This window comes from Vombatus ursinus, unplaced genomic scaffold, assembly GCF_900497805.2.
Source record: "Vombatus ursinus unplaced genomic scaffold, bare-nosed wombat genome assembly UNPS02011591.1, whole genome shotgun sequence".
NCBI lineage: Eukaryota > Metazoa > Chordata > Mammalia > Diprotodontia > Vombatidae > Vombatus > Vombatus ursinus.
In genome coordinates, this window is record NW_020951369.1 from 4,916,506 (window position 1) to 4,932,105 (window position 15,600).

Here is a 15,600-nt window from a genome sequence, read left to right on the forward strand (position 1 = left end):
TCCTTAAGCATAGGAATTATGTCTTATTTATTTAATCTTTATATCTCCCCTGGGGTTCAGCATAGTGCTCTACACACAAACGAGTGCTTAATAAAAACTAGTTGAGGCCTACAGAGGTTCAATGAGTTACCCAAGGTTATACGCATTAGTAGCAGAGCCAGGATTAGAACATCCTGGTCTCCTGACTCCCAGGCCAGTGCTTATGAATTTAAAGAAAAAAGTCACAGTTTAGTACTGTCAGTTCTTTATTAATATTTTTTCATTCTAAAGACTAGCACATTTACAGCATACATGGCTTGAATGATCTAAGAATATATAAAACCGTAACCATAGATTTATAATATATTAATACTGCCCAAAAGAAATAAATAAAAATATTTCAATGCACAAAGCTTGGCAAATACAATTGTGTAGGGACAAACTGTCATATTATACAATATTTTTACATTTATAAATGAAACAAAAGGCAACTGTGCTGTGGGTGCTTTCACAGAACACACACATAACATACCTGGCAACAATTTTATCCCTCAGTATGTTTCATGACATTAAAAAAAAGTGTACTTGAAAAGATAGTAGACAGGACTCCCATTTTACAAGACGCTTATAAAACAGCCTTCCTTGTGCAACTCAAAAGTACTTCATGGGAAGTTTCCTCTACAGAGTTAAAAAAATTTTTTAATGACAAACTTGATTTTTATTGTTCAATATGATCACTATCCAAACCTGTAAACATGCACGTGATGCCGTGATATGTGCAAAAAAAAACCCCAAAAAAACCCAGCTGAGCAAGAGTGTTCTTCACACAGAACAATGAAACCTGAATATTTCCAATGACCAAGATTTCCAGGCTGAGGTCCCACCATTTCAATTGGTGAACTCTGAGCATGCCTGAAGAATTCAAGAAAACTATTACAGAAAGGGAGCTAGGGACAAAATCACACATTGTAATTTATTTATGTGAAGCAGCACTATAAGAGACTCAAATGTTAAACATCTTCAGACACAAAAAAGTTTTGAAATAATACATACAAGATTTTTTAATTACAAATATATGATTGAAGTATATAACAAAAACCTGGCAAGAGAATATAAGAATGAGAAGAGAGAAAAGGCTGAAACTACAAAATCTGAATGAATACTAAAAAAAAAAACGTCATGGAGTGCTATAGGGTCAAAAGGTAAATCAGCCTTACTGAAATCTCATTTGTATTTGAATGTAGCTAAACATGTAAATGGGAATAGAGTGGGTGGCAACAAAGATTTTACTACAACTGTAAGCCTTGCCGTGGGCATCCTATCACAGAAAAGACACACAAATGTCTTTACCACTGCTGAAACCAACAGTCCTAAGAAGTATTTCTAAAGTACAGCTGGTACGCAAAGGCTCCCTCTTCAATACTGGTAGCTACCTTGAAACTACCCATTGCTAGCAGGAGCCAAACAACTCTGCCAAGTGATCAATTCTGCATATGTATATATGTGACATATATACATATATTTGAATAATTCTATTGCCTTTATTCGTGTAAATAAGCATACAGTACAAATAAAACACAGTCATATATTTTAAAGAGAAATTTTTGGAGAAAAGAAAGGCAGAAGTAAATATATTTCCTAAGATTTTAGACATGGGTAATTTCAAATCAATGAACTTTTCATGATTTTATTCTTTAGCTATATTAAAAGGCTCAAGTAAAACGTACATGTACATTTTAATATCCTTTTAAGTAATATGGAATAATTTATACACACCAAGTTTAGGTAATGTAAGAATGGACCAAAAGTTTCAATGTATTTTTAAGAATAATTTACCCAAAGAACATCTCTAAGACAACCATGATTAACAGAACTGATGAAACACACTCACACAAGCATTCCCAAACAAACAAAAACCAAAACTCTGTGAAATGCATATCATATTCATTATTTCCTTATGGAAAATAAATAATCAGGTCTTCAGCTTCCAATTTTCAATGTGCCTTGAAATATGGAGTAGGAAAAGTAAAGTCTTATGATTTTAAGAAGTCGTGAAATGTTTTACTATGATTAGAGGATAAATCGCAATTCCCAAGTCTTTGAGGGAACAAAAATCAGTTTGAAAATCAGAAGGACATAGACCCAATTAGCTCAATAGTACCTCACATAACAGAACAGGCAAAAGGGGAAAATATATTAGGAATTCCCATGAACTGGATAACAAGGCATTTCAAAGACACTGAAATATGGTCATAGTTTATTCTTAAAAAAAAAAAGCAATAAATTAAGTAAACAGGTGAAAGAATAAGCAAACCCCTGAAGGTTAGCTCTAGAGATATTTAGGATTTCCTTCATTCAAATATTGACAATATTTGCTTCATGAAATTGTAAGTATGCACTTCAAAATGCCGATCTGGCAGTCATGTAAAAATGCCTCTTTTTGGTAGTGGATGCATAGCACTTCAGTTGAGTCCAAGGGGAGCTTTGTGTATGCTTTAGAAGGTGGAATCCTAACTTGTTGACAAGATGCTTAAAAGCAATGAGTACAAGGATGAGAGGAGAAGAGAGAAGAAACATTTGATATATTTTGTTGTTGGGGGTGGTTTTTGACCTGCAAGGCTAATTACAAGAATGACTCGCCAAAACACACAGCTATTGAAATAAAGTATGGAATTTCAGTTATGTGGTATGGTTGGTTGGCAGTCACCTTCTAATAAAGTACAATCACATAAGAAATACCTAAATCTTCAGTGTTTTTGAGACCTAGCAAAGCTCTCATAATGACGTATTGACTTCATGCATCACACAAAGGCCAAATCATCCTGGCCGCTTCCTTTTGCTCCATGGATTGGTGTTAGGGCTAATTTATTTTCCTGAAGTTACAAATTGATTTTGCCTGATTCCATCAATGTGTACAGGGTTGCCTCAGGTCCAATTACTTTATTGAGTTTCCAATTTTTTTAAGTGCAGTATTATGAAAAACTCAACCTTAAATCAACTCAATAGAAAAGGTTGCTATGTGAAACAGCTACCTAAGTGGCCATTTATAAAAAGTCCTTTAGCATCCTGGATATACCTAGTTGTTGAACACAGGGAACGATTTCATGGTATTTGTGTAGCTCACACAGGACCAAAGGCTATTTAAAGGGACAGTCATCACTACATAAACTAATGCGCCAAAACGTTCTTTCCTACAGATTCCAATTGCAGTAAGATAACATGCTCAATAGAATCTAGGGTAAAATGTTAAAAAAAAAATTTCTGGTCTTCATGAATTCAACTAGAGTGTACCCACATGTATTGTATAACAGCTAATTAGAGGACACATTATGTTTATGTTTCAACTTTTCCATAAGTTCCTTCTGGAGGCCTGTAATGCCTTGGGAAAGCCTTCAGCTGCAGGGAATTAAATGCATACTTGCGACATCCAACATTCTTCATTGTATTTTCTCGCCGACAACCCTCACTAGGGAAAAAAAAAAAAACAAGCACAAAAAATGACAGCGGTAAAAAAGGAAAAAAAAAAACAAAACCAGAGACTTAAACTAAGATGAAATGAATTGGTTATTTTCATAGCATTAAAAGAACTGATTAGTTTAAATGGTTGCTTGACTCATTTGCAACTCTAAATATTAAATATCTGAACAACAGAATTACAAAGCACACTAATGAATGCATGCTTGGCTGTGCAGGTTTTACATCTCCAAAAAGCAGCAGTGTATCTAAGTGGAAGAAAGTTCAAAAATTTTTTTTTAAAAAGATGGTTTCATGTATTTCAGGACTCATTGGCTAAGATACTTTGAGGCTCTGCTATAATATAGTCTCCTAAGACATAGCTTGGAAGTTGTTCTGCTAAGCTAAATTTTAAAATGGTTTATCTTAGAATAAAAGTTCAAAAGAATGATATTGTTCCCTCTACTTTAGGAATAACTATCTTAGTTGGTTATGTATAATGGAAAATGACTCTTTTGCCTCAACGAATCTGACATGCAGCAAAATGATACAATTGGAAAAAAAAAAAGCAACTGACTTTATCAATATCGGCTATTTTGGCTGTGGAAACAGTTGCTTGGAGTGCAAAGTGATCCCAGTGTTTCCATGCACTGTACAGTTGTGTCTACATGGCCATCACAGGTGGACATTCACCAAGATGGGGTGGACATTCCCCATGGCAGGCTCTTTCACCAAGCAAGCCAGTGGAGGAAAAACATGGAGACTGCGTCACACCATGTTCTTCACAGAGACCTGGTCCTTGGACTTCTCTCCAGCATTGGTTCTGGGATAGATGGCTAAGGTAATACATAATGGCTTAGCAAATGCTGAGAATGAGTCCTAGACATTAGGCCACCAATTCTTCACTATGAAAAGTGGGAGAATTTGAAGAATTCTTGGGGAAATTTCCCTCTGTAGACACATATAGAAAGAAGAGGTAAAAGCTGTTGAAAATACAAATGTTATAATTTCCCACCATACTGTCCTCTTGTACAGCATAGCTTTGTTTTCACACTACCCTAAGTTAGATATTAAATAAGCTAGTTATCAAATTCATTACAAAATTGCCTTTGATGATATGTAAAATTTATAGTTACCAAGAAAATAGGAATCTTCAAAGACTTTAAACAAAGTAAATATCTTTCTATAATGTTACTATGCCTTTTCCTCCTTTCTTTTCTTGTCTTTTTTTTTTTAAAGAATGATTATGGTAATAGTTCAAAATGTAAACTGGAAAAGCTCAGAATATAAATATTATTCCTACTATATTAAGTATTAAATAGCCAAATGCAAATTATTCAAAAGCCAGGAAATTTTTTTAATATTCTCTACCTGCTTATCACTAACCATTTTAAATAACTAAGGTACGCTTATTTCTTATCAGTGCCTTGCATTTATCAGGTACTTGTTGAACTGAAAAGGGCCCAAGACCCTCAACATAAAATAACTTATCATAGCTGAATGTCTGAATTATACGGTCACAGATTCTCTAGGAACTGTTGCTATTTTTTGCTCTATCTTAATCATAACTAGACAAAAATATACTTTTATTTAACATAACACTACTTATATATTGCTCTTAGACTTCTTTAATCTTTGGGAATTTTCTTTTAATAGGCAAAATATCTAAGCATGAACATATGCAGAAGCACATTCCAAACATGTATCTATCTCAAAAACCACCTGTCACTGCTAAATTTCAAATTAGCTAACAGGGAAGAATAATTAGTAAGATCACAGATTTAGAGAAAGAAGGGACCTTTGAAATAACATAGTCTAAGCCCCACATTTTATAAATAGGAAACTGAAATTCAGATTAAGTGACTTGCCCAATGTCACATAGTGTTATAAAGCTTTTTATTAAATATTACATCCTCTATCTCCATTACACCAACTATCTCTCCCAACTTAGGAATCTTTTGTTTAACTAACCAGATATTTTCTTCTACAAATTAAAATCTAAAGTATAATTTTATTACAATTAAATACAGTAAAACTGTAGTTTTAGATTGTAGTAATATTCTGTTTTTAGTATTACTAAAAGAACAAAGACTAAGGGAGATTTTTAAGTACCATTTCATAGGATAACAGACTTGGAGTTGGAAGGGATCTCAGAAGCCATCTAATTCAACAACCTATACTTTACAAAAAAAGAAACTAAGGTGACTTGTCCAAAGTCACACAGAGGCAGACAGTAAATCCAGGTCTTATGACTCCCAAGTCAAGCGAACTTGCCACTATACCATAAACATTCTAAATCTTTCATTACACTTGGCATAGTATGTCCAGTTTTGATTAACATGTTTTAAAAGGGACATTAATAAACTGAAGGGTATCTATTTGTTGCTGTTGTGTTAAGTTGTTTTTTAGTTGCGTTCAACTCTTTGTGACTCCATTTGGGGTTTTCTTGGCAGAGATACTGGAGTGGTTTGCCATTTCCTTCTCCAGCTCATTTTATAGATGAGGAAACTGAGGCAAAAGGGGTTAAGTGACTTGCCCAGGGCCACACAGCTAGTAAGTGTCAGAAGTCAGATTTGAACTAATGAAGTTGAGTTTTCCTGACTCCAGGCCTGGCACTTTATCTGCTGTGCCACCTAGGTACCCCAAAGGGTATCTAAAAAGAGGGCCAATAGATGGTGCAGGGATTTGAAACCATGCTTACACGTGGTTGAGTCAAAGGAACTGGGGGTATCTAACCTGGACTTGTGAAGGGGAGGGAGGTAGACAAAATTATTGTCTTCTGATATTTAATGTACTGCCACGTGGAAGTAGTCAATTTGTTCTTAGTCATGGAGGATGGAAGGAAGACCAAAAGGAAGAAATTACAGAGAGGCAAATTTTGACTCCTGGCTAGAAAGAATTTCAATTAAATTAACTTTAAATTTAAATTAACAATAACTAAGTGCTTTCCAAAAAGAAAAGGCTACAATAATGAATAGTGAATTCCCTGAAAGTTTTAAAATGAAGGCCATATGAGGACTTACTGGAGGTGTTATACAGTTCATGCTTCAGTTTGGGGTTGGACTAGATGAATTCTAAGGTCCCTCCCTATCCTATAAAATGGGGATAAGAACAGCACCCACTTCAAATGACTGTTGTGGGGATCAAGTGAGATAACATACGTAATCCTTAAAGCACTATATAAATGTGAGCTATTATTATTGTTGCTGTCTTGTAATTCTGTGACTCCATGAAATGTGTTTGGACTTCATATGTCCTACCATACAGTCAACTTATTATATAATGCTGGATCAAATAAATTATTATAGTATTTAACCTTTGGAACTTAAGAATAATTCATGAGTCTGCTAATTATTGTGCCCTTTTATCGCAGTAGTTGAAATTCTGTCCTTCAGAAAAATGTATCTGATTTTTGTCCACTTTGCCATGCATGTACACTTAAGAAATGCTCATTGAGTGAATTTTTTAAAAAAAAGTGTATCTTGCAAGGCTAACCCAGGGTGTTGAATTTTTAAGGGGCAACACAACCCCCCCAAAAGGCCTGGAGTCAAGGACAATTTTAACTACCCTCGAGTCAAAGGAACTTCTTTATATCAATAAAACAGACTGAGAGATTTTTTCTTCCTTTGTCTCTTTTTGAGTCTATTCATTTAAAAAGGAGAAATCAGGATATAAATATAAAGATATCAACTCACTTTAAGGAAGATAATTGGCTCTAAACACTAAAGATTGGAAAGTGAAAATGAAAGTTAAATGAACCTATCACTTCAGGATTCATCCAGATGTATCTATTATTTCAGATAGCTCAGAACAATGCATCATATGACAATGGAAGACTTACATCTTTTTTGGGAAAGGGGGGTTGTTTAGAAAAAACAGAAAGTGGGTTACTCCGACTAAGAGTAAATGTCTCCATCTGGACTAGGGCAAGGGCCTTAGAGTTTCTACTTAACTTGTAAAAAGAATAACTAGAAAACTAATTTATATCATTACTGAAGAAAAAATATTTCCCTTCTGAACTTGTTAGGTTCCGAGGCACAGAGAAGTAGATAAACACAAATGTCTGCCAAATATTGCCTTTAATCTCACCCCTGACATTATATAAGGACAGCATAAAAAACTGATGTGAAAAGATTAACTTTCTGCTTTCTTCCATAATCCTTTATCCTTCCCTTCTCTCTCTCTCTCGCTCTCTCTGTGTCTCTCCAGTACCTAAGTGTCTCCTTTTCCATTACTACAATAAGGATCATAAGTAATAAGATATTTATATAGTGACTTAAAGTTTGCAAAGTGCTTAACATACATTATCTCATTTGAGTATATATTAGGAAGAATTTTCTATCATCAAGGGATGCTACAGCTACTTTATTGGATAATTCAAAGAAACGGGATACAACTCTTCTTTTCATTGCTGTACACTTGTATACAAAGAAGCATTACATACAATCTCATGACATCCTTTCCAGATCTACAATCATAGGGTTACATTTTAAATGATATCCTCAGATATATGTTATGTGTCCTGAGTTTCAAATGAAAAGCTTCATGCTCTTGTGACCCAGTCCCAATGAAAACTCATCCATCACACACACAGAGACATGGGTGTTCAGTTCCATGAGAGTATGGTCAAAAAATTAGGGAGACACTGAAGTGTACAGGTTCTAAGAAGGTCACATGACAAAACTACTCCCACCCCCACTGGCCTCATCTGGTGTACCAGTGAGCTACAGGAAAGATTAATGGGGAATGGGGAGGGGGAAGTGGGGTGAGGTGCAGTTGAGGATGAAGGGAATTGTGCAACTGAACTATCATCAGTATTCACGAATCAAACATTAAGGCCTACTGATGACGCAGGTCCAAAGCAGTACATAATACTGTCAATAGGGACATCTTTGAATACAGAACTCTTTAAAAATTCATATACATTCATACATATGGCATTCTTTAATTATTGCACATAGCAGGTACTTGATATATATTAATTGAGGGAGTAAAAGTGCAGTTAGTCAGGAAAATAGCAACCAGCTATAGCATATGGGACTTAGGTTAGCCACAAGAAAGCATTTGTTTGTATTAAAGATTACTGGATGGTGATATGAAATCAGCTTTTCTGGGGCTTGTTCAACAAGATCTTTCTAGAATGGTTGAGCTAATAGCTCAGGTTCTGTCTGAAAGCTGGAAAACAGGCTCAATTACATTCCTTCAAATTTAAGATTCAAAGGAAGAGGCATGATTTGTTCATTCCTCACAATATATTCCATTTACAATTGAAAAAGAAATCAACTGATCGTCTTGTTGTAAAAAAAAAAAAAAAAAGTTATACACACAGCATGCTCCAATATGTCTCATGAGTGTCTCATGACACTCACAGTCTCATGAATGGACCATATTTAGATCCCAAATCTCACTTATTCTTGAAGGAAGATTACAAAGCATTGCATGTGTGATACCATTTTGGAAAAGCCAAATAACTTCTAGTTAGAAGATTGTAGACACATAGCTCTAGCAGTATTTGGGGGGTGGGGACCAGAAGGGGTCAGAAGGGATTAAAAAGGAAGGTGGAAGCCCTAGGGTGTGTGGCAGGGATATTTCTTCCAGAATTTCTGCCCTTGAGTTGCTGGCTTGCCCCTCAGTACCATCTGTTCATATCAACCATAAAAAAATTTGAGACCATGACATAATATTCAATTGGGGAAGCCCCTGAGCAAATTTTGAGAATCTTAAATTTTTTAAAAAAAATTTCTCTCAATTCATTACAAATGTTCAAAACCAGTGAAGAGCCAATTTGATGAAATGTCATTTCTTAGATGTTTAATAAGTGTTTCTTGATGGATTACCCAAGGCAGCCATGCAGAGCCTGAGAGGAACACCCCTGCACAGTTTTAGTAAGGAAATTCTGCAAATTCACTGGTCCTGGGAAGGGAAACTACTAAGATGAGGGTTTAAAAAAAATCATTATAACAAAAACCAGAATATTTTCTCAATTGAGGATTTCAGTTTCTCCCCCGGTTTTCCTTTCTTACTGGTGGTGTTCTGTTCATCTGTACCTTTCATTACAAAGTTGTAATAAATCTTCTGCAACAAGTGAATAGTAAGGTAATGAGCAATTTAACTTTAAAGATACTGTATATGTTAAAACTAGGGATGATAATTTAAGAACAAAATCAAACCAGAGCATACTTCTGTGGCTGGTATTTGTTAGACACAGATTCAGAGGCCTCAGAAACCAACAAAAGATTAACTTTCCTGGATTTCTGAATATTATCATATTTGGTTGCTAAGAGAAAACAAGGCTTCTGAGTTTAACATGCAAAGATGCAATACTTAATGAAAGAATGCTATTTTAGGGATAAATAGAGATATCCTAAAAAGCCTTTTCTGACTATCTGCTCAAATTCCTGTAATCTCTTTGATGAATTGTTAAGAACAGTTAAAAAGAATAAAAAGTAAAGTCATATGCAGTAGCACTAGATTTTCACATATTTGGTGTGGCACAGTATACTATCATAATCACAGCTCCATGATAAGCTAAGTCAGAAAAATTTAGACATGAACAAGGAAAAACGTTATGGCTCTGCAAACTGTTTGCTACTGTAACTTGGGGACTATGCTTTGAAATGAAAGCAGAGAATATACGTCCTATTAGATAGGCATCTCTAAACAAACAAGTTATAAACCCCATCTATTTGTCTTTTTCTTATCAATCCTCTTCAAAAGGAAAGGAAAGCCCAGCATACACTTAAGGAGTATACAAAAGATACAAATTCTTTTCAGACAAGAATTCTTTTCTCTGGAATACATGAAACAGGGAACATGAAGCATATAGATGACAAATACGTTTAAATCTGAAGGTAAGAGAAATATTTGGTAAGCGTAACTGATCTTCAGGCCGGCTACATTACGAGGCAACAGGGCACTGTAAGAATGTTACAAGCACTGAAAGCAGAATAATCAATTTTACGTTTTCAATACAGATCCTCTGGATAAAATAATTTGATGGGTATTTACAGTTCAGTACAATAGAAATGTCAAACTGTAAGGCATAATATATTTCTTGGCAGACAACGCTTTGACACATTCCTTCTGTCCAACTAGGTAATAAGGTAGTGATACATATTTCTAGAACTTTTTTTCCTTTATAACTTAATTATTATTGTTTAAACTGGTCTTCATTTGCAACGGAATTTGGCCACCAGGTATGCAATGCTCAGAAACAGCCACACAATCAGTAAATTGGGGCTCAGAGCCAATAAAGGAAGGGAGTAGAGGAGGCTGGGATCTAGTCTGAAATCTCGGATGGGCACCAAGCCACTCAAGTTCTTCTGGGTGACTACCTCCCGTGTTCCAATGCTGTGAAAAGGAAAGAGTTTGGGAAAAGGAAAAAAAGAAAAATGGGAAAGAGAAAACAAAAAAGAGGAGGGGGACGGAAGGAGGGGAGGGAAAAAACCATGCAATGAAAGTATAAAACATAGAGAACCAAAAAGTGAGATGGAAAAAAGTTAAAGAAACCATAACAGAAAGGGAAGATGGTGTATGGGAAAAAAGTGGTTTAAAAAAAGAAAAAGGCCAAAACAAAACCAGCACAATTACAAGAAAAATAGGAAAGAGAAAGAGAATAAAGAGAAAAATAAGAAAAAGTACTGTAGTCTACTGAAAATAAATACATGTAGGTTGAATAAGAATGGTTTTCCATGTTCACTGTCTCTTAATTGGCCAAGCAAAATTCCATGCTGTCCTGCCATGCCACATGCTGCAAAAAATGGAGCTCTGAACAGCAACCTGAACATGAATAACCATTGTAGCATTTGACCCTCTCACATATGCTTCAGCATGGGGAGGTGCATTTGATTAGCTAAAGCTGCCTTGGCTAGCTCTGGAAAGGATGACATTTTAACTGCAAGGTTAGTTTACCTCACAGGCTACAAGCATCAAACCATACACATGGATTTTACCATTTGGGGTGGGGTGTGGGTGTGGTGGGTGTGGGGGGTGTGTGAAGTGGCAATTAAGTATATGGTCTACTCCCACTTCCCAAGTTCTTCTAGATATTCTCCAGAAAGAAACCTGTATAGGTCCTACTTCATCATCTCTGACATCTCTTCCCACACTTCGGTTATGTGAAAATTATCCAAGAATTTCGGGTATGGGTTTGACCAAGGAGTTCTTAACCAGGGCTCTGTGAACTTGTTATTTTAAAAAAATATTTGGACATAATTGATTTCCTTTGTAATCCAAACCTCATTCCAAGAAGGGATCAACAGGCTTCATGTGACTGCCACAGGAGTCTGAGACACACACAAAAGGTTATTAACCTCTGGGTTACATGGCATTAGGTTTGAGGTTCCCTCAGACTCAGAAATTCTGTGAACCTCCTCAGTTTGAATCACAGCCTCTTCTGAACACTAAACAGCTACAATTTCAGGGTAGGCATGTCTGGAGTCCCGTTTGCAAATCATCTTCTGTAGCTTCTGACACGATTATCTCAAATATAGAAATCATTCTTAAAGCCCAATGCATACTAAAGAGGCCCAGTTAACTTGATGATCCAAGTTTGAGTACTGTTGATCCAAGATGCTCCTAAGTTTGGGGCAGACACATTCTTGGGTACTTCAAACCACATCTGAGGCATCTTGAGCAAAATGAGTCTTCCTGAGTCCTTGGCTCAAAGGCCTGAGAAGGGATTTGGATAATCTTGAGAGAGGCAGAGCCAGAGACAATCTGAACAAGAGACCTATTTTACGGCATCTCAGTGAGTAACCCATTGGTCTGCACACAAACCTAGGTCAGCTACGTGGGCTTTCAGGATGCTCCAAATCCCTACCGTAGGGCCATAGCAGAGAGGGGAAAGGTAATACCCATTTGCTGCTACTGTTATTCTGGGGGTGGGGGGGGGAAAGGCAGACTGAGCCTCAGTGAAGTTCCCATTGTCACTATATAACTTTTATACTTCTGGTTCCGTGGAGCCCTGTTTGAATTTACTTCTGAAGTCTACCACCAGGTGGTGGTCATGGCCCCAGAATGTCACACAGACAGCTACTGGGTATTTCCATCTTCAGTGATGATGGTACACAGTCCTGGTAGTCAGAGGACCCCCTGGCTACAGTAGGTCAATTGTTCTTTTTTCAAGGCCAGCTCTAAACTTATAACAGGTTAACTTTTTCTTGGATATTCCTCTTCCTTATTGAATGGTACAACCTAGTGCTTAGCAAGAGAAAGGCAGCTTTCTCTCCATTATATAGCCTGGTGTGTATGTGTGTGTGTATTTATATTATTTTATATTATATATTTACATTATGATATTATTAAATATATTTATATATTAATTATATGTTTATATGTGACTATGTTATATATTTACATATAATTAATATATTATATTTATATTATACATTATAATTTATATTGTATCTTCCTGGTATATATCTCCATTATATCTCCTGGTATAGCCCAGAGGTTTCCAGGGTACTACAGCCCTCCAGCTCTGGAAAGTAAGAGCAATTCTGACTTGGCTGCTCTACTCTAAAACCTTCATCCTTCCAACGACTTCTCCTGTATTATTTGTGGAGACATTTGTGAAAGACACATTCGTTCCAGCTTCTACCTAGTTGTGCTCCTTATTTCCATCAGAGGCCTCTGGTGCAATGGTGTTTATTGTTTGAATATAGACTGAAGCATGCTATTTTTCACTTTCTTTCATTATTTTTCTTTTATTCAAGTCTTCTTGTACAAAATGACTAACATGGAAAGGTTTTACATAATTGCACGTGTATAATATATCTGATTGCTTACCGTCTCAGATGAGAGCAGGAGAAATAGAATTTGGAACTCACAACTTTAAATAAAAATGTTTAAAAAAAAAATAAAATTTGGAGGGGGGAGGGGACACTAATCCATACACAAGGCTTCTTGCAGACTGTACATTGACTCAGTTTTATAATGTAATGTTATTCTTATTTTACTCTATTTTTATTTATTTTGTTAAATATTTTCCAATTACATTTTAATATGGTTCCAAGAACACCTGGGCCATGGGCTGCATATCTGACATCTCTAGTCTAGGGTGTAGCATAGAAAGGAGGATCTCAGACTCAGAATTGACAGAGACCTTGGAGGTCTAAGAATATATCTGAACAAATGTCTATATGCTTTAAAACATTCCTGATGACTGAAACAGCCAATTTCTATGCTGAATCACTTCAATTGTTAGGGTTCTATGCATAACACTTTAATTCATTAAGGAGACTTTTTTTTTCTATTCTCTCAACCTGGAGCACCGTTAAGATATAAATACAAAGAATATGTGTGTGTGTTCATGTACGTATACGTGCAATATTATATAATGTATAAAAACATAATATACATATATACAACACATGACCTCAAAATTATATCAAATTTGTGATATAAACTAAAATTAGCCTGCCAGTTGCTGTAGGCTATGGCTGGAAAGTTTTTACTTCTTGATTCTCTTCTCTTGATTCCATATAGGGTTGAGACCCACAGTTCAAGAAGTATTGAAACGGTTGCAAGTGGAAAAAGTTTAAGAAGCCCTGCTTTAGCCACTTCTGAAGGCAGGAAGCTATAGACAGACTCATCCCCACGGCATCTCTCCACCTCATCACGCCTGACTTAGCTGACAGATCTATGTGATTTTAAGAAGTAGATACAAACCACTAAACAGCTATGTAAAGTGGAACTTTCACAGAATTTCAGAGCCAGGAAAGGGACCCCAGAGGTTGTCCAGTTAAATTCCTATTTCAATAGGAATCTTCTTTATATTGACTTTTTGAATTTTTACCACATAGATTTAAATACAGCAGTTGAAATAACCTATCAACTTAAGTGACTTAATCCTGCAGCCCTGAAGCATTAAGTACTTGTAAAAGATGCCATAACCATAATAGGGCTGTATGCCAAGATGTGAATATAGGCTTCCTTTTTTTTTTCTTTTTTTGGCTAGGCAATGGGGTTAGGTGACTTGCCCAGAGTCACACAGCTAGTAAGTGTCAAGTGCCTGAGGCCAGATTTGAACTCAGGTCCCCCTGACTCCAGGACCTGTGCTGTATCCACTGCACCATCCAGCTTCCCCCAAGGCTTCCTTTTTTTAAGAGAAAACTCTCCAATTCAACATGTTGTTGAGGATAAAGTGAAACTTTACTATTAAATTCAGAAAACCTTTAAGTCTTAAGAAATTCATAGTGAGGTATAGTGTGCATGCATGCATGTGTGTGTATGTGTATGTATGTAGGTGTGGGCATGTGGCAAAAAGAAAAAAAAAGCTACATGCTAGAGTGGCTCTCTCTGATTTGCCTGAGGAACACAGAGTAGTATTTTGGAACTATGTTTACATTTTCTCCCAAATGAGGCATTTTTCACATTGCACCACTTGGAATAACTGCTTGTTGGTAGCCTATCTGAACAGATATTTTAAAGGAATTCCTTGAGGATCCCAATAAATCTGACTTACTAATTGTTCTATCAATAATGTAATTCACTCAAAGCCTGGTCTATTGTCCAAAGGCAATGATTATCCAAACAAAGGGTTAAAATAGAATCACATAAATTATCCCTCTTTTCTTTTGTAGTTTCCTCACTGTCTGAAATAAATAACAAATTACTTGCTGGGATAAATAGAGTGCAACAATCCAATTTTTCTTGAAAAGATGCAGAGTGTGTAGTCTCATTCATGTCCTTTCATACCAAAGACACATTCTCCCACTTAGGGATCTGTTTGCTGAATTTATTGGATTCTAAATAGCTGGAGGCAACTAAAAGCCTTGGCCACCATAGCATGTATCCTCTATTGCACTCTTTCTGGCTGATCAAGTCTCAGCTCCTTAATTAGATTAATAGATAATATTAATAATAACTAATTAATAGATTAATAAGAGTACCTGTACTCTATGCACTGAAAAGCAACTCAAGCCCTTGGTCATCATCCTAGTTAACTAAATGAGGATGAAATTCTAAGTAAGCAATCTGGTCCAGGAGCTGATCACAGCTCACAGAACTTATATTCTGGCTGGAGACTTAAATCACCCACAGTCTTGACTCTACAGCATCTAAAATGAAGATAGTGCAGTGGTCAACCTTTGTCAAAAGTGCCTAGTGCTGGGGACATGTGTGGGAGGCTTTGTGCTGATTCAAATACCTTTTATTGTGAACCTG

General features: G+C 36.1%; 1 protein-coding gene across 7 annotated transcripts in view; it reads right to left on the reverse strand.

Moving 5' to 3' along the window:
- Positions 1 to 227: 227 nt before the first annotated feature.
- Positions 228 to 15,600, reverse strand: part of INPP4A (inositol polyphosphate-4-phosphatase type I A) — a 206,372-nt gene continuing 190,999 nt past the window's right edge. For all 7 annotated transcript variants that reach the window (XM_027856626.1, XM_027856631.1, XM_027856628.1 and 4 more), the window contains one exon: positions 228 to 3,445. In XM_027856626.1, coding sequence (XP_027712427.1) covers positions 3,313 to 3,445 — 133 coding nt within the window. In that variant the 3' untranslated portion in view covers positions 228 to 3,312. The remainder of the gene's footprint in view (positions 3,446 to 15,600) is intronic.